General features: G+C 38.7%; 1 protein-coding gene across 1 annotated transcript in view; it reads right to left on the reverse strand.

Moving 5' to 3' along the window:
• The window catches only part of ATP11C (ATPase phospholipid transporting 11C), a 104,211-nt gene that overhangs the window by 33,597 nt on the left and 49,729 nt on the right, over positions 1–20,885 (reverse strand). Inside the window, exons 17-23 of the mRNA XM_068962889.1 lie at positions 19,169–19,272; positions 18,527–18,708; positions 16,926–17,189; positions 13,114–13,288; positions 8,574–8,676; positions 6,801–6,946; positions 2,712–2,771 (exon numbers count right to left, since the gene is read on the reverse strand). Of these exons, the coding sequence (XP_068818990.1) occupies positions 2,712–2,771; positions 6,801–6,946; positions 8,574–8,676; positions 13,114–13,288; positions 16,926–17,189; positions 18,527–18,708; positions 19,169–19,272 (1,034 nt within the window). The remainder of the gene's footprint in view (positions 1–2,711; positions 2,772–6,800; positions 6,947–8,573; positions 8,677–13,113; positions 13,289–16,925; positions 17,190–18,526; positions 18,709–19,168; positions 19,273–20,885) is intronic.

Raw genomic sequence — 20,885 nt, forward strand, 5'->3', positions numbered from 1 at the left:
AGTTCAGCAAAATATATTACTGAACTAAAAAGTACCCCTCAAAGGTGTTAGATTTCTTTTAGTTCTCAAGGGAGACGACCAGTCTGTTGGCACACTGCACTACATTCTCATTGAAAACCATCCATTCCATTTCTTGGCTTATGAGAAATTGAAAGAAAAAAAAAAAAACCCAGATTGACTGGTGTCTAATTTAGTCTTGAATTTTATTTAAACAAAAGGAGCATCAATCTACTTTTGTTCTACTATGGTACTTTGAGTGTATATGAGAGATAATTATAATTTTTAGATGCATAATCAGAGGAGACAGAAAAGTCCTCAAAACAAACAACAGGTTTAGTTGACAATACTGTTGTTGTGAAACAGTTATGAATGGTATCTTTTCATGAAGAAAAAAGACCAGTCTATTCCAGCTTTACTAAACAAAGAGTTGATTTTTGTTTAAATAATCTGCATCCTGGTGCCATTTCTACCTGCTCCATAGCTCATATCTAAGTTCCTGGGTTGCAGACAACACCTGAAGTAGACCTAAACTGAAAAAGGCTGACTAACCTGTATGTATTCCACCAGTGAAGTTGCTTTGTCGTGTCTCTTTGTGACCCCGTGGGCTGTAAGCCTACCAGGCTCTTCCTCCATCCATGGAATTTTCCAGGTAAGAGTCCTGGAGTGGGTTGCCATTTCCTTCTCCAGGAAGATATTCCCGACCCAGGGATCAAACCCAGGTCTCTCGCATTGCAGGCACACGCTTTACCATCTGAGCCAGGTATTTGCAATAACAGTCTATGCATTCAGCAGCAGCACAAGGCCACAGTGAAAATGAAAGCTATGAACATCACTAACCTCAGATATGTTAGTCATTCGGTCATGTCTGACTCTTTGCGACCCCATGGACTGTAGACCACCAGGCTTCTCTGTCCATGGGATTTTCCAGACAAGAATACTGGAGTGGGTTGCCATTCCTTTCTCCAGGGGATCTTCCTAACCCGGGGGTTGAACCCGAGTCTCCTGCATTGCAGGTGGATCCTTTACCATCTGAGCCACCAAGAGACCTTCCTTTTATCTGGTACACTTTTTCTAAGATGTCTGCCTAGGTTCTTCCCTCATTTCCTCCAAATCTTTGCCCAAATGTCACCTCATCAGAGAAAACTTCCCAGATCAGGTTGTCTAAAAAAGCAGCTCTCTTCCTCAGTCAATAAATCCCCTATTCACTTATTGTTTGTTTGTTTTTTCTTTTTTTTTCCTTCAGAGGATGTATCAGTACCCAGCATAATATGTTTGATTGCTGACTGTCTCTCTGCCTATCACTCACTGTACTGCAAGCTCCATGGGGTAAGAACTATGATCACTGTTACATTCCCAATACTTAACAGGGCAGACAGTAGGCACTCAAGAAGTATTTGTTAAATGAATTCACATACCAGTTGAGCAACTAAGGAAGGCAAACATCAACTCCTATGAGAACCTTAAGCAGACCCCTGACAGCCCAGGGTTTCAAAAACCCAGGGTCTCCTTTCTTTCTTCATACAATTTTTGTTTGGTCAACATGGTTTTAAAAGCCAGCTTCCCTGTATCAGTTTGCTTCAAAATTTCAAAGTGTCTTTTTAAAACTTGCATTCATCATCCATGGAAGTGAAGAATTACAAATATTTTGATCAATAGCAATCTGAATGTTCAAGAAAAGTATAACTATCAGAATTTTAAAAACTGTTACCAATGCTGTTACTTGCTAATACAAGAAGGCCGATGGCACTTACTGCAGCCAGTAGATAACTAATTCATAAAGTGATCAGCTTAGCAGGCATCATGGGGCTGATGACATGGAACTGATATAAGAGACAGCATACCATATAGCAAAGAGGCAAGTTTAAGAGAAAGATAGCAGTCACTTCCCATTGGAAAGAATACATTCTCTAAAAATACTGCCAAGAAATTAGGGAAAAAAATCACTTCCTATCATGAGGAATGGAGCAGGCCTTGAAATACAGAAACTCAGTTTCTAATACCTATGATGATGTTACCAGAAGCTCAGCTTGGTAAAAATCACTGAATTGCTCATAGGTAAACTACAAAATTTCTGAGTCATTGAGCATTATAGCTCCCTTGGTTAGCTATACTTCCACTAGAAGCAATGCAAAATGTATTTCAGCTGTTAAAAGAAACCTACAAATGTGCCTGCTCATCCAACCACTTACATATCAAGTCAACATATAACACATTCTGTATGCGAAAAATGTTCAGAAAACTACAGAGGGCTACAAGTATAGAATTCTTTAACTAATCCAAGGCTTTATCCAGGAATTACTGCTTCTTGGTAGCTTAAACATCAATGTTTTTTTTCCTAGAAAATCAACTTGAGAAAATGTAAAGATAAAAAATTTTATTTGATGAAATATAAATATAGTATAACATTTTAAAGTTATTGGAAAACATTATATACACGACAAAAAAATTTTTTTTAAAGGATCTCAATTCTAATAGGATGTACCAAATAACTTTCAAAAAGAAAATAACAATAAGACCATTACTGAAGCAAAGACATAAAATTTTGCTATTGGTCAAAAACCAGGCCAAGAAGATCAACTGTTGAACCAAGAGGGAAAAAAATCCTTTTATTTTGGATATACCTCTTTAAGTCTCTACAATCCAGTACACAAAAGGTAATTTATTAATAGCAAGTATAAACTACATTACAACAAATACCTAGGGAAACCAACCTGCTGTGAGAATCCACAGAAGAACTGGTACAAAAATTGTGGCAAAATGAAACAAAGGTTCTGGAAAAAAAATGAAGAAAAGGTTTAATATGTTTCACTCCATCAACTTTTTGAAACTAAAACAGGAAACTGTACTCAATAGTATAGGCAGTCCTAAATGCTTCTAATGTCACAATGCAATAAGCTTCTACTCCTGAGTTGTAAGGAAACAATTCAAAACAATAGATTACATTCATATTGATATCAACTTCTGCTCTTCCCAGGCAGAAGATAACCTCACTTACTTTATGAGATCCTCTTGCTGTTCTAGAGAAGAAATGAGCTCATATAATATGAACACCTAATGGTACTGCACCTTAAATGCCAACTGGGTTTGTAAAATCATCACAAAGTAGACTGACATAAAGCTCTAAGTGTATATTTTAAAGTCTGTTAATGCCAATAAATAGTCAGGAAATTATTATAGTATATATTGACACAAACAAGTATCAACTAATGGTTTATTGCCTTTGTTACTGCCTCATTAAACAACCAACTATTATTATTGATCATCTACTACAAGTAAAGATGACACTGTGTGATACAAAAAAACAAAACCTCTCATTTCTAAGCGAGTTATCACTTAACTGAGAGAATATGAAAAACTGATTAAAAAAATACAAGCTGAGAATGCATAAGGCAGTAAAAGCCACCAGGTGAGAGGATAAGTACTAAAATTAATGTCTTCAGGCAAAACTACCAGCACTAATGTTTTCAAATGACTGCTGTCCTTCAATATAGGCTTTGACTGTATTTGAACACTGCTGTCACTTGCTCACGTGTCTCTGGATTTCTCTTTGGGCAGCCCCTTCAATAGTCCATTTTTGAGCCACGTCAAAAAACCATTTCTTTCCTTCTGTCACACGTTCTCACTTAGCTAATTTCCCATTCTGCGAGACTTGAGGCTGTTTTTAAAAATCCAGTGGATCCTTTGCCGCAGCTGAGGATATTTAGGTAAATACACTGCAGGCTGTGGAGGACATTTCTAAAGAAAAATGCTACACATCTTTTGAATAAGTTCTACAGCACCAGAGTGTCAGAGCTCCCAAGGTCATCATCTGGAAGGGCAACACTCATTTGTATGGATCAATTCTGGCAGAATGCAATATACTTTCGGTCGCCTTTCTACAGTACTTTATGTATATAAAAGAAGTGCTCTGAGAAAGAGACAGTGCTAGGTGTGGATTATGGGGGTGCTTTGTGGGAAGGGGAGGTCTGACTCTCCCATAAGAGCAACAGTTCCATGAAAACAAGGACTTTGCCTGTCTTATTTCATTATGAATTCTCAAGGGCCTGAAATAATGCTAGGCACATGGTAACACATTCAAGCATATTTGTTGACTGAATGAAAAAAGAAGTCAGACTTTGAACTAGGTGTTAGAGATGAATACGATATGGTGATAGCAGGAACCAAGGCAAGACCATATGTATTTTAAACATATCATGTAGCACAGGGTGGGGTGCCTTAAAAGCCAGACTAACTCTTAGACAAAGGATTGTGAAGTTTCTGGAGGACAAGTTGAAAAGTGGCATTTTCTAAACATTAACCTGGCTGAATTATGTAGCCGAGTGGAGAAACAGAAAGCAGGAAGACCTGTCACTGCAGGGTAATAACAACTGGAAGATGCAAAGGCAAGATAAGAGGAAGGAAGGCATCTTAGCTCAGCCAGAGTGGGCAAACATATTAGAGATCATCTTGGGACGAAAGGCAGCATAAGAAAGGAATTATGCTAAGTCAGTAACTAAGGTAACAATGGGCACAGAGATTCTAATGAAGACAGAGAGTTTCTGCATAAATAATCCACTAAATTGAGAACAGGGATATGTAACGTACTGATCACTGGTAAACATTAGCCATCTTAATACTTGTTTTGTTTTTCTTAACAGAGTGCTCCTTCCATCTGGTGGCAGTTGCTTGAATTGCAGGCCAAATTCTTAAAGAGGCAAACAAGCTTCTTGTTCAGGGTCAGAATGCTAGGCAGATATGTATGGCCAAAGCTTCATGGGCTCCCCTTTAAGGGGGAGGTAAGAGAGAATAACCATCCATCCCCACATGAGGCTGTTAAGTTAATGAGTCCAAGGCCCCATAGACTCTATATAAATAGCATAACCACACCGAAATGGCGGAAAAGGAAAAAAAAAAAAGGAACTTTGGAAACAGTATTTTGACTACATACTCTAAGGCTAAAGAAATAAAGACAGAAGTGCGCACACACATATTTAAGTTAGTCAGGCTTGTTTCTCACAGGAATATATGAGTTAGCAATTCTGGAACTACTTTAAGTAAAAACTTGAGGATTTAGCAAATAAATAAATAATGCAAATGAGAACCAGGTTTCTCACTGCTGAAGAAAGGAGATACTAATATGGAAAAGGGAAAGGTCAGATAGAATGAACCTTGTGTTGGCTTTAATCAAAGGTATCCATACAAACTGAGTTCAAGTATTGAGTTTATATGGATACCAATGACAATGAGCACAACGAGCACCAGATCTAGATTTCTAAATACCATTTGTACAAAAAAAAAAAAAAAAAAAAGGACCAGGGATCCTTGGAGAAAAGTGTGAATCCAGGGCTGGAGAAGGAAAAAATACAAGAGGCGCCTAGAACATCATGTGGTACCAGAAAACAAACAAGACTTAAAAAAAGGTGATGTTCAGGGATGGGTATACTCAATGGGTATAAAGTTTTAGTAAGTTCTAGAGATCTGCTATACTTAACAGGACTGTATTCTTCCACTTAATAATCTGTTAAGGAGATAGAGCTCTTGTTACATGTCATCACAATAAAATAAAAAGTTAATGATGGGGACATGGTGAAAGGACGTGGGCACCAAGTCTGTGATAATCTGAGTAACAATGAATGATGGTAATGAATTTCAACACAGAATAAAGTATCTGGTTTAGTGGGAGAGTTCTCTTTTCAAACAAAATTACACAAGCAAAACAGGTGTCCTGAGACCCTCAAAACACCATCTGAATCAATGTATCAAAGTTGACATTATCATGAATGGGACATCCTGATAACACATCCTCCTGATATGATGCCCTCAGCAGGTTGCAATAACGCTTCTGTGGTAATTGTGCCCAAACTTGAATCTAATAACAGGCAAATATTAGACAAACCCAAATTGAGGGACATTCAACTAACTAAATGGCCAGCATTCTTCAAACATGTTAAGATCATAAAGACAAAAAAGACAGGAACTATCCCAGGTTAAAGAAGACTAAGGAGATCAGGATCCTTAAATGCAGGCATGAGTCTGAAATGGACCACAAAACAAATATCTGTGGGACCATTAGCAAAATTCCAATACAGTATATAGACTAGTTAATAATGTGCTAATTAATATCAATTTATTGATCTTGGTAACTATGCTGTGTGTTATCTAAGGTGCTAACAGTTGGCAAAGCTGAGCAGAGAGTATACGAGATTTCACTAATTTTGCAACTTTTAAAAAGTATGAAATTATCTCAAAATGAAAACTGAAAAAACTTCAAAAAAATAAACAGAACAGAATATAGGATAAGAGATCAAGTTCTGGTACACGGTTAAAACAGGCAAACCTAACGTATATGTTGCATAAATTATATCTAAATTTATATATTATATATCATTTATATTACTATATATCATATAGTAATGTCAATAGGATAAGTCATTGTTTGGTGCAAGGGTGGAGAAGATTGGAAAAGCACAAGAGAACTTTCTGGGGTGATAGAGATGGTCAATATTTGATTCTGGTGGTAGTTACATGGGCGCAAACATTTGTCAAAATCAGCTATTAACATTTAATGGGTACACTGTACTGTATTTAAACTATACTTTAAGAAAGTTTACTTAAAATTTTTCATCTCAAATCTCTTTCATTAAAAGGAATTTCTGGTTTCTGATTCATTAAATAGAACACCTCTGTTTTACTGACCACCAATTTCAGGGCTAAGACACTAAAAGAAATATGAAAAAAAGAACAACAACAAAAAACCCTACAACCAAGCTAAGTCAATGCTGTGTTAAACGCTCATAAATTACAAATATTTTATCACATACCTTATAGAAGAAATACTGGACAAGGTGTGCGATTCTCACATAATATAGATGTCCATGAGCCAACAGCAGTTTCTTTAAATGTTTAAACTTTGGGACCGCATAATCGCTATTCCTGGATGCTTGGCGACCTTCTTTGCCTTTAATACCTAAAATAAGACAATCTCTATAGGGTATTTTTATAGAGTAAGTAATCACCTCATCTGTTACTTCCATGTTTTTCTTGCTTACAAGTACAGTTCAATTGAATAGTTTAGCTTTGTTTTCTTAAGCAAAAAGTGCTTTTATCGGTGAGATTTATCAATAAAAAGTAAAATTGTTTAATTGGCAATTACCTATTTATAACAAAATATAAAACAATTAATGAAATCATTATTTTAATCATGATAAGGCAAAAATTATACTGAGGAAAAAATTTAATCTGAAAAATATCTTGAAGGTACTTGGTTAGTGATTAATTATACATGGCACCAGACTAGGTGCTATATTAAAGCAACTCAGAGACCTGGGGTTTATGGTTTAAGAGCTCAAAACTGAAGAGTTGTAATGAGATGGTTAAGTCCTCATACTAAATGATACTCTGAGCAGTGGTTAGCTAACACTTAGTCCCGTCCAAAATGTCCATAAACCAGCTGATTCACACCAAAGATCCTTGAAATTTGCTCTTGTCCAAAATGCCCATGAGCATACTCGGTCCACACCAAATAGTTCTGGACAGCACCAAATTTCAAGGGGGCTTCTCAGGCGGCTCTGTGGTAAAGAATCCACCTGCCAATACAGGAGATGCGGGTTCAATCCCTGGAGGGAAGTGGAGTTCCCCTGGAGGAGGGCATGGCAACTCACTCCAGTATTCTTGCCTGGAGAATCCCATGGACAAAGTAGCCTGGCAGGCTACGGTCTATAGGGTCACAAAAGAGTCAGACACGACTTAGGGACTAAACAACAGAATTTCAAGGACCTTTCGGCGTGGACAAAATGCACTATGGACATTTTAGACAAGATCAAATGTCCTGCAAGGCTGAGTAGCAGCCTATGCTCAAGTTTGAGCCCATGAGCTCAAGTGGCTTCAGGCCATTTCTGGTCAGTAGCCCATGAGTCGAACTAGAGTTCCACAGTAAATAGGGTTACTTCCAAATGGAAAGAATTTGGGAATCCAAACTGCTTTACAATCATCTCCAAAATACTAATAATGCTATTATTTCTCCCCCTCCAAAAAAATGCTGGGGTGTTAGGATCGCTGCCTCCCAGAAACCTAACAGGGGGCAAAATGGTGAAGTCGTAGATAAGCTGTTGTTGCATGCCAACATGTAAATTCACCACTACAGCCCAAACGACCATGCATAGATATCAGCATGAGGAAAATTAGCCAGCCAGTTATCATTTCTGAGTTCCAAGCAGTTAAGGACCTCAAAAGATACAGTGTAGCAACATAAGCAGGTGATCTGGCCAGCGGTGAAAAATCAATAAAATTTCCTGCACACGGGCAAAAATGAGAGCTAAATGATCAATCACACGGCCAAGAGGTTTCAGAAATTTGGTTTACTTGGCTAATAAAATAATATCCTCCAGCCTGGTATTGCTACATTCCCACCAGGGGTAGGACTTATGCATGGGCATATTCCATGATCAGATGAGAACCTTCATTTGATTAACAATGATCATTCCTGAATTCAAATTCAAGATTAGCAACGAAAACAATCTCTAGAATAATAAGACCACTCTACCTAAAAGCAATACTGATACCTTACAGCTGCCATCTCATTAGATGTTTCTTACCTATGCCCACATGGGATTCCAAGATCATGCTAACATCATTGGCACCATCACCTATCGACAGTGTGATTGGGCTGCCTTTTAAATTCTTCACCATTCTTACAATCTAAACGTTAAATACAAGAGAGGTATAGAAAAGGTCAAAGCAGAATGTGAGCTTGTACTCCACGGGGGTATTTGCCTCATTCACACTTTTAAATGGATGCCTTGCAAACAAAAAGATGGTCTGTGCATATAATAGTGTCGAATTCTCAGGGGAGAACAACACTGCTTTTCAAAACGTAACACCAGTGCCCACTTGTTTCTGGTTTTGCTAATGGATGAACTGTCTAATCCATGCCTTCTACCCACATTAGAGAGCAGAACACATCCCTTCTTGTCACTGCTTCAAATATCCTTTCAGATCAGGTAGTGAAGGAGAGAAAGTGGAGACCAGAGAGCTGATTTAGGGTAATATGCATGGGGCAACCAGGACAAAAGTGGGCAGTGAGAGGATAATGGTTTTGGTCACCTCTGCCTCTCTCCTCCCTGCTGATACTCCAACCACCCCTGGATGCACCCCAACCCTTATTTCCATCTACCTGCCGACTAAACTTTACCAAATCTTTGAGTGCTCAATATGATTTGATCTCTCATACAGGTTGCTGCATTTTAAAAGGGGGTACCCTAAAGGTGATGGATGACCTTTGCAGAAAGATGCCTGAGATGTGTATAAAGCATCATCATTCCCTGAGTGTCTTTTAAAGATATGTTGATGGCACAGTGCAGCTCAATGCTGTGTTCACGGTAGGTACTGAATAAAAGAAAACTTCTCCTGGCAGAGCTACTGTGGGAAGAATATTGGGTAAGTGGCTGTCCTCCTACCAATGACTGCTTTATGTGTCAACCCTCAAAACCCCTTGGAATCTAGCAGCTTTTAAACAGCTTATGTAAATAAGTAGTTAAATAATGTCTTGCAAAAACTTTGTACTCTCAAAGGCTTTCACCAGGTAACATAAATAAAATCCATTCCCATATAGATTAAAAATAATTTATGAGGCAAAACCATCCTGCAGTCTTTTCTTTAAACAAAATTCAGTCAGGTTTTAGTTAAATTGCATACCAAAAAAACCTGATGCCCAATCCATTTGACACAAAAATGATGTTACTAGGAAATGCCAGGTTTTCCCCAATCCTTCATTTCAACTTGGTTCTTTTTAAAAACTTTATGAGTGTCAGAAATAATCAGTGAGTCAAAGACAAAAGTAAACTTGTTTTTAATGGGCTACATTACTGGTTTAACTAATTGCACCTATTATACTGTATGCAGTAATGACCTAAAAGAAGAAAAATGCAGTCAGGAAAGGTCTAGGGAAGGTGATAAAATTATCAAGGATGACAGCTTCTGCATACAAATACAGATTAAAAAGATGAAAGCCAGTCGTTGCAGAAAGATAAAAGGATATGTTGCTATGGACCATAAGCCCATAAAGATCTAGATAGATAAACATCAAGTTTTTTTTTTTTTTTTCAGAAGTTCCAAGTCACCGAGATTAAGAACTCTTCAATCTCTAGATAGCCTCACCAAAAAAGAAATCAATTTACCAAAAAGTATTTATTGACCTACTATAACTATATGCAACACAATGTGCAAAGTGAAGTGCAAATCCTCAAAAAGGATATGTGGCTTACCTAAGGAAGCATGTAATGGGGAATGGATACAATAACATCAGAGAACCAGATTAACAATAAAAGATAATAATACTCAATATTTATGCAAGAGAATATATAACACTGTCATCTAAGTTGTCCACATAAGAAGGCCTATGATGTCAGAGAAGGGAGAGGACACTACAGGCCAGAGTGATGAGAAACGATTTTATAGAAGGAAGCGTGGGTTGATCTAAACCATAAAGGACTGGTAATATATGCATGGATGGGGAAAAGGGTTTGGAGGAGTATTCCAGGGCAAGGGAAGAGCATAATCTAAGGCATACTGACAGTTAAGTCCAATATATGCTCAGAAAATGGGTCTGATTTGACCAGACCAATTGAGTTTTCATAAAGGGGACATGGACAGGTAGATAATATAATATGGGGCCATATTATAAAAGTGGTAACAGGGTGCAGGAGAAAGGAGAAATGAGAAGAAAAGGCTAGACTGCAGGCTAAGAAAGAAGTTAGTCGACATGGAGTTCAATGAGCTGTTAAAGTCCTGGACCTGGAAGCTAATGGAAAGAGATGGAAAAGACAATACTAGAAAATGGTCAGAATTTGGTGACTGAGAGCACATGGAAGGTTAAAGTAGAGGGGACGTTAACATACAGATCTAGAAGTACAGTGTGCTCAGTAACACTTGTAAAAAAAGACAACGAAAATGACAACTGGACTCTAGAGAAGGTTGAATTGAGGTGATAATGACACACCCAAGAAAACGTATTCAGTAAGCAACTGGAGAAATCAAGTGGAACTCCAAAGACTGGGATTGTAGAAGTGATTTGAAAAACACCTATGAGTAGATGATAGTAGATGGTAGGTGATATTCTGGAAGGGGTGATGATAGTGAGAGAAATAAAAGAGACTACGGACTGAACGACAGCTGGGGTGGGGGCGGCTCCATGTTCTGGGTGGGAGAAGCAACATGGTGTTAGGAATTCAGATACTGGCCTGGGCGGTGGAGCAATCAAAACCCAGGTGACCAATCTGAGCAGCAGACAATGAATGTAGGGGGAAAATAAAAAGGAAAGAGGTATTACCTTTGATTAGAGGGACAGATTTCTATGGATATTGTTCTGATAGGATCTGCTTCCCCAGCTGGGGCTAACAGAGGCTCTGAAGCTTGAAGAAAGAAGAGCATATGATTGCAGTAGAAACTGTAAGTGAGAAGGTAGGGAGAGATGATTCCCTCAATTAGGATGGGCTGGGTGCATGCACATGCCTGTGCAAGGTAGGGGCGAAGTCTGTGAAGGAGAAGCCAAAGACACAGCACCAGCCCCTGGGTCAAGAGCAAGCAGCTAAGGGATGGGAAGAAGCAAGACCAATGCATATAAAAGAATACAGTGTACACAGAAGTGAAAAGTTGTATACCTGGCACTCTAAGGTTCCAGAGATCCAGTGAGTACAAGGAGGCAAGGTGAAGCAGATTAATGCAAGCTGGAGGAGCTGGAAAAGACAGCGCATAGGGGGTGGCCTCTGCACTGGGTTTTGTTAGGAATACAATTTTTGCTAGGTCAAGAGGAATTCAGAGACAATTCCAGATGAGGAAATGATTATGAGGGAAGTCCTGGAAGTTGGCGTGAGCATGGCACATGGGAAGGGGCACAAAAGGGGAACAGCCAACAGGAGTGGAGGATTCACGCTGGATGTGGGAGTGATGGTGGACTCAAAGTGTGTACAGACACATGGAAAGGGTTCACAGGGGTGGCTGCCATACTGAGTCATCTGCCCTTCATCCTAAGGGACTAGGAAACTACTGAAAGGTTCTGAGCGAGAATATATGTTGGAAGGACACTTTTAACAAGATTAATTTGGGAGTATGGGGAAAGATATGGAAGGGGGAAGGGCGAAAGCAAGGGGATTAGTAAGATTAAATGAAACACTCTGTGTATAAAGTCCTAAGGGCTTGCTTGCACTAAGATGGAGACAAAAGGTTTAAGAAGATGGCACCAAAATGAGAGCTATGACAAAAGGTAGGAACAATAGGACATGGTGATTATATGGAGTGAGTGAGAAGAAAAGGGTCAAAGGCAGTTTGGAGACATGGGGAGCAAAAGAAAAATGTCACTGGTGACAGGAATAATAAAGAAAAAGGGTAACCCAAACTTGCCTGAAGGAGAAAATTATAAATATCTGTCTTGGATACTAGAATTTAATGTTACAGAGGGAGTCCACATAGAGCTGTCTAGCAGGCAGCTAGAAATATGTGACTTAACAAAAAGGACAAGTCAGTCGGAGTCATAGAAAAGGATGTGCTTATCCAAAGATAGGATTTAAGTGAAAAGCAGATAGAAGACATAGCCCCAGAAAAACCTGATAATCAGGGAGAAAACCAAGGATGAAACAAAAAAACACCATGTTGTCAAGATGGAAAAAAAAGAGGACTGTGGACTATCATAGAAACCAAGGGAGGAGAGTTTAAACAGGGACATAATTGCAGTGTCAACTGCAGTAGAGAAAGGAGGAGAAAATGGAAGACAGTGCAACGGATTCAGCAAGGAGTTTGCTGCTCTCCTCCAAGAGATTCTACAGACTAAGATGGGAAGAAAGTATGCATGGAGCAAATGGAACAGTGGAGCCAGGAGTAGTGGGATGAAGGCAGCAGGCACCAAGCACTCATTAGAGAAATTTGGAAGGTGAGCAACTGGACAGACAGCTTGAGGGGACAACAAGGTGCAGCACAGGTTTAATTCAAATTGGTGGGAAGGCTCCTGAGTTGGACCACACAGAGGAAGAGGTCAGGGAAGATATAATAAGGTACTCAGGGCCCTTTGAAGAGAATTAAAAGTGATCATTTGTATGTATGTGTACAGAAGTACCCAGGATGGATCAACTAATATCCAGTTACCTGGGCTTTCTGTAACGGGGCCATCCGACAGCAGAGCACTGCTGTGCACTTCATGCAGATCTGTAGGAAAATGCTTTTGTAATTGTTAGAACCAGAGTCTTGACTAGAGTTTAATATAAGAGACAGAGTGGAGCCATCAATGATTAATCCGTATTCCTGATGTTCTGTCCATGCTCTGAAAAAGAAAAATAATGCAAATATATTTGAATCTACTACACATTGCTTTTTAGGAACTTGAAAAAAACCACAAAAAGCAGACTTTATCGTCAATCTGGTTCCTGGACCTCTGAATTCTGAAGAAGCAACCATTTCTATTAATGGCACAATAGAGACTTTCTATCACATCTTTGAGGCTCAAGTTGCCCAGATAGAAGTCACTAAGTTCTAAATATAAAAACAATGAAAATCTAGCAGCCAGTCTCCATATAAGAAACTCAAGATGAATTTTGGAAATTACAGTTCAATCAGTAAAACTCTGATATGAAGACAAATCATTAGTCAATCTGAAAACTGAATGATGCAGGGAAAAGACAAAACGGCTTTGGGGTATACAAATCACAGAAGATATTCTTAACATTTTTGCCTGACTGACAAAACCTATCAATAGATCTGGCTTCTCAAATATGACAGACTACCAAAAAGACAAAGTGTTCATTAAAGAATTCCATACAATGATTTATGTTCTTTAAATAAGTATCATTTTATACTAGATTAGTGATTTTCAACCATAGCTTTCCCATTAGAGTCACTTAGGCAGCTTTTTAAAAAGCCCATGTCTTAGGTTTATCCACAGACAAATTAAATCTGAGTATCTTGGACAGAGCTTGGTTAGACTGGGTTGGCCAAAAAGTTCACCTGGGTTTATCCAGAATAGGTTCATTCATAACATGGAAAAACCCAAATGGACATTTTGGCCAACCCAATATATAGGCGTATTCTAAAAGGCTCCATAGGTTATTTGCATACATAGCCAGGACTGAGCAGTATTAGTTGCCAGCAAAGACAAATATAATGGGTGCCAACTATTTAAGAAAACCATATGGAGGGAAAACATAACTGAAAAAATGCTACCAATTAACATTTCATTTTTTTGCAATTATGAAAAAACCAGCAATTAATCAATTTCTGCTCAGGCAATCTTGGGTGCCATTTGAGAATCGCTGCAGAAGTGTTAAACGCAGCAGGGTCTTATCATTACAGATTCATTCGTCTAATGCTATGCTTCTCAAAGTTTACTGTTTAAAGAGCTGCTGTTTTACAGACTATGAGTAGTGAGAGCCTAATATGCCTCATCATTCCTTCCTTCCATATTTTGTTTCATACTATTATGAGCATGTTTTATTCACTAATTAAAGAGATATCAATCATGCATTCCTTTGCTCCCCTACTCACAGGGCTAACAATGTCCAGAAAACAGTGGCTCAATAATCAATCAAGCAATATCTGTAAACATCAACTCTAACTAAGCCATATAGAAAAACGGAAAGAATTATTAACTAAATTTTTCCTGGAGACTAGAAAATCTTGGGGTGAAAGAGGCACACATGAGAGAAAATGCCCCATTAACATCTGAAAAGAATAGATACATATATAACTGAATCACTTTGCTATACACCTGAAATTAACACAATACTGTTAATCAATTGTACTCCAATATAAAATAAAATAATTTTTAAAAAGGTTAATATCCAGTGATTGGGAGAATACACACACACCAGAAAAGAACAATGGGTTCTTTATGAGGTATGACATCTAAAATGGAACTTGAGAGGACAGAAAGAGGTGAAGAAAGAGAGAATGAATGTATGGTGTGTGTGTTAAGTTGCTTTAGTTGTGTCTGATTCTTTGTGACCCCATGGACCATAGCCCACCAGGCTCCTCTGTCCATGGGATTTCCCAAGGCGAGAATACTAGAGTGGGTTGCCATTTCTCCAGTATGTGTGGTACACTAGGAAGATAAGTTGAAAAGGTCACCTGGGGTCTTTGATATGACCTAATTCTGTGGGTAATGGAGACCCACTAAAGGTTTCTGAGCAGGGTTATGATATGGGCAGTGCTTTACACCTAAGGACCAGTCATTGGGCAGAGTGCTTTAAGGCACAAATTACTAGGAATCTGATACAGCTCCAGTGGAGAGAGTGAGAACATGGGTAGGGCTTGGGGGCAGATTTGCAATGGAAGAGACAAAGGAGCAGAAGTTGGCCAAAGGGATTCTGTGTCTCATGTTTGTGTAACTTGGGGAAAGACTTCACCAAACTGCAGATGAATGAGGAAGAGGAAATGTTTTGAGATGGCGAGTTCAATTTTCCATAAGCCCTGGCTTTTACACAAGTGCCCAAGAGCTGCTGAATGGTGCTGCAGATTTAACTGTCTCTCTCATGAAGTCCCATGTTGAATCCCTAACCCTCAGGGTGAGGGTATTTGGAAATGAGGCCCTTGTGAGATAGATAGGTCTAGATGAAGTTGTGAGGGTGGGGCCCTCATGATGGGATCAATATCCTTATAAGAAGGGGAAGAGACATCAGAGCTTCCTCTCAGCTAAGAAAGGATACAGCCCACTTTCTACAAGCCAGGCAGGGGGAACCTCACCAGAACTTAGCCATGTTGGCACCCTGCTCGCAGACTTCTGGCCTTCAGAAATGCAAGAAGTAAGTTTCTATTGTTTAAGCCCCCAGCTCTGTGGTATTTTGTTAGGATGGCCTGAGCAGATTAAGATAAATGCACAAGTAAAACATGTAATCTGGACTGCCTTAATAAGTACCATTTGGCTAAAGGAAGGAAACATTTATCACAGACAATTAATAAAAACCTGTTTACTCTCACTCATGTCCAAGTAACACAAGAACAACAGCTGTTTTAAAATTGGCCATCACCTCATGAATGTGGATTGTTCATTTTTAAAGCCTGTGAAAACCCTACAGATGAGGACAGAGATACAGCAGAGTTGTTAAAAGCATAGGATCTGGAATTGGATACACCTGTTCTACATCTTATTAGCTGTGTTACCTCGAATAAGTCACTTCATCTCTCTGAGCCTTAGTTTCCCTATTTTTAACATGAAGAAAATTAGTTGTTACTGGGTTGTTGTGAAGATTAAATGAGAATAATTTAAAGTGCTTAATGCTGTTCCTGGAACAAAGAGTGTGCTTAAGAAATGTAAAATAGTATTACCTAGGGGTCTTTGGATTTAGAAGAGGAAATCGATTTGCTTATGGCCAAGGTAAATTCCAGTAATTGGTTTAGACAAACCTAAGCCATGGTCAATGTATCTCTGGGTATTGAATTATTGTGGATCAGTGCCTTTCCTTGAGAACCCTAGGTTCTACAAGTTCTTCCTAAGCAGCTTGTTGAAAGCAGTCGAGTGGCTATGCTATCAAGTGTTTGGTCTCCTTTGAAGCATAAAAATTCACATAGAAAATGGCTCTAGGACCTCAACCTGCACAGAAACTGTTACAGAGACTGACTTTATTACATTCAATTTAAGAGACCATGAAAAGGGATATTTTTTCTTAACATGGACCAGGCCAGGATATCAATGTGAAATACCCAGACCCTAAATATTTAGAAAATGAACCACTTTTCTAAAGCTCAAGAAGTGAAGGTTTTTTTAAAAACAGAAACATGAAGTGGAAAGTGCCAAATAATCTCAAATAGGCCATTAGCCAAGTCCTCAGGGAAGGTTCTAACTCACAGGGATAAACCACCTACAACCAACCAATGATAAATTAGAGAAAACAGAGCTTTCTGCATAAGTAGCTGTGGTTTACATCTGTACCAAGGTCTAAATATGACAAATTGATGCACTTTCTTACTTTTTAAGGCTTCTAGTACTTTTAGGAAATTCACGCAGCAGCTTCTTACGATATTCAGTCAACAACTCATGTAATCGATCCTCTTTCCTTTCACTTTCTTCAATCGTCTTGGTGGTCAGTTCCAAGAGCTCGGTGTTGGTTTGGAAAAGGCGGCAGGCATAGCAGGTGGATTTTGCAGTCTCCATCTTGTCGCCAGTAAGCACCCAGACTTTCAGACCTGCGGCATGCAGGGCTTCAATGGTCTCAGCAGCTTGATCTTGTAGCCTTGGAACACAAAGGAAACCTTGTTATCTTTGAAAATTCCTGACACAGATTCTGCAAGAAGGCTTGTTAAAGAGAATATTCTTATAATTCATAGCAATTTTGGAATCTTGACATGTTTTAATAGTTACTTTTCTTATATATCCTCTACCCTTTCTAAGCATATTCTTGTTGGCATAATTTTACTTATTAAAGTACATTTCAGACAATGAGGTTTTGAAAGTTCATGACCTCTCTTGAGGTAACTGGTATCTAATGACAGAAATAAGAATCATCACTCTTAGCTAAAAAGTTCAGAATTTCACCAAATGGTCTTACTCACTGACACTTTAGCATATTTCATTATGTTGTCTACAAATATTTAATGTGGTTCAAAACTGAAAGGGCCAGACAGCCTAATGAGATACTGAGAGAAGTCAGCAAATTCCCATCCCTGAGGACCTTGAAAGCCAAACATTCTAAAAGACAATTTAAGCATAATTCTGAAAGGGAAGGACAGAAGAAGGATACTTTGTATTCCTTCTGGCTATAGAATAACAATGAAATTGTTGTTTAGTTGGCAAGTTGGTCTGACTCTTTGTGACCCCATGGACTGTAGCCAACCAGGCTCCTCTGTCCATGGGATTTCCCAGGCAAGAATACTCAAGTGGGTTGCCATTTCCTCCTCCAGGGGATCTTCCTGACCCAGGGATTGAACCTGTATCTCCTGCATTGGCAGGCTGATTCTTTACCACTGAGCCACCAGGGAAGCCCAACAGTGAAATTAGACTGCTGAATCTATGTTTATAACTTTGTGTTTGGGTTAAGCCTGATAATTCACATTCATTATTTCCAGAAAACTCCCAAAATAGAATCTAAAACATATTTTTTCAAGCAGATCAATTTTGGAGCCCTATAATCATATCTGGCAGAGCCAATTATTTTAAAAATGTGCTCTAGTCTGTTAAACTAGGTTACAATGAGTTCTCATGTTGCTTGCTCTACCTTGAATTTCCCTTCTGCACATATGTCTGTCAAAATCATATCGATTCTACCAAACACCAACTGAATGATACCTCTAGCACAAAACTTCCTGCACATAGTAAGACTACTTCATAAATAACTGTATAAATGAAGGGATGGCATAGGAAGTACTCAAAAGACCTTAGAGATGACAGATTCATATTCTTCTAAGTCACAAATACTTAACTCAAAAATTACTTCCACAAACAGTTCAAAACCTGGTGTACAGACAAAGCTAAAACAAAGATTTCAAAGCTTGAGAATAAATAACCAATCTGGACAGATACTACTCTAAATGATTGGTCATTAAAATAACAAGAGTATCATTTTCTAGTTACTTGTCTTCCACTGCAGTGGCTCCAATTAAATGCATGTCTGTCTCAATCTCATCGAAAACCTTTTCCATTTTTTCTTCTCTGTCTTGTAAGGCCATTTTTGCCTCTATGAGCTGTCTGTTAACTCTTTCATAATCATCTGGAGCAATTTCTTTGAAGGCTATACAAAGTGTCCGATACCCCTCCTAGAAGCAAAGTAGGAGATCTCTAGTTATCCAAATAACAAAAACAAACAAAATACACTCTTTCAATAATCTTGCTTTATCATACCAAAAAAAAAAAAATTCTGACTAATTTCCTTTTCAGTTAAAAAAGGGAGAAAAAACAGATTGCATTAGGTTAACATTCAATTGGGTTCAGAATAACAAAATAATACCTCTTGGGTTTAAAAAAAAACACAAAAGCAGAACATAAAACAAAGATTCTTGAAAAGTCTTCGAAGACTGCAAATTTTGAACAGAAACTTGCTCCAGGATGTTTTATATTAAAATAAGGAAAATAATATTACAAAATCCCTCAATACAAAAAATAGACCATAAAAATAAGCTAAAATTCATTTAAATTGTCCTTTGTATAGCAATCCACAGACATAGTCATCTCTAGCATTTCTCCTTCTCTCTATTGAGGGGTGGGGTGCAGGCTCACCATTGCATTATGTTCCACATGGACTTTAATTAAGTCGATTTCATGATTTTGCACCCTGGGGAAAACTGCTGAGTCGGCTCCCTTACAAAAGAGAAGTATGTCTCCTAAAACAAAGAATCAGAGTACTTGACTTACTTAGAGTTAGATTGATATTGGGATTTTCATAACAGGTAACTATTACGGTAGCTTCTCCCTCCCAGCAGCTGTGTATCCTGAGACTGCCTTGGAATGTTTACCCAACTTGAAGCAGACATCTTGACCTTCACTCTGTAAGGACAACATCCACCACCTCTGAGGACCAATAAGGACACAACTAATACCCCAGAGTTTACAGTATGCACCTCTGTTAAAAGATATACCCTGTGAGTGAATCACTTGTGTCAAGGAGCTGCATCTGACTAAATTCACTATGAGGATGCTGTCAACCACGGTCTAAAAGCCACATGTAGCATCTACAGATGTCAAAGAGCAAACTCAAGCTCAAACAAGAAAAAATCATTTTCAAAGTCTATACATGTTAGCTTTTAGCAGTAGCTTGTTGATTTTCACTGGAAACTGGAGAATTGCTCCGTAGAATGCTATTATAAATATAGCTTTATACCAGTCTGTGTACCCAGGAGCATAGACAGTTGACCTTTAAGAATGAGATTCCAACCTTATAAGGCAAAGTGCTAAGTTCAAGAAGTTAAAAAAATGGTAGCTCTGAGGTCAAGGGCCTTGGGAGACCACTTCCTCAGACATCTCACCATCTGCAATAGAATGTAGACATGCACAAGTACAGGTAAAAACAGAAGAATTCCACATATTAGGTGTTTTTTTTTTTTTAATTTCTCTCACAGGGACCTCCCTGGTGATCAAGTGGTTTAGAATCTGCCTTCCAATGCAGGGGATGCAGGTTCAATCCCTGGTCTTGGAAGTAAGATCCCACATGTGGTGGAGCAACTAAGCCCATACACCACAATGAAGAGCCTGCGTGCTGCAATTGATGCAGCAAGACCTGATGCAGCCAAATAAATAAATAAATATTAAAAGAAACTTCTCTCGCATATCCATGGTATGTTTAAAAGTCACAGAACAAATTTCACATTCACATATAATGAAATCAACGTTGTAACTTTGCAGTCACACCACAAAGTATGAATAAGACAGTCCCTCAAGGGTCTGTCTATATCTTCCCATTCTCATATTAAGAAATTTTCAACAGATTTAATCCTGAAAGTTAATTAATAGGAAATAAATCAAGAATATTTTGAAAAACCACCCAGAGACATACATACAGAGACACACACAGACACACACTTACACAGAGGAATCTGAGCCCACAAATGAAGCAGCAATGCTACCCCATGGGTATTGCTGAATCTGAGCAGAAGGCATCACAGCCACCATGGCTTCTCCTAAGAACATGGGTGAACCCTGAAAGGATGGCACTGGTTCCCCTGCAAAGGGCAAGCTTCTCTATTGTGTGAAACAAAGAGCCCAGGTGCTAGAGTAAATCACGTGCCCTTTCCCAGCAGTGGGGCCTTGGTCATCTCTGGCTCACCTGCTCCCAGAAAGTGTAAAGCACTGGGGAGTTAGGATGGTCAGGGAGGGAAAACCAGCAACTCTCTACACTCAAAACTACTGCTAGTAATAGCAAACCATGCAGTTGTAGTGGGCTGCCACAGGTAGACACTGGTGGTGATTGTTCAGTACCCTGAACTGTGAAAAAAAAAGG

This window comes from Capricornis sumatraensis, chromosome X, assembly GCF_032405125.1.
Source record: "Capricornis sumatraensis isolate serow.1 chromosome X, serow.2, whole genome shotgun sequence".
Taxonomy (NCBI): domain Eukaryota; kingdom Metazoa; phylum Chordata; class Mammalia; order Artiodactyla; family Bovidae; genus Capricornis; species Capricornis sumatraensis.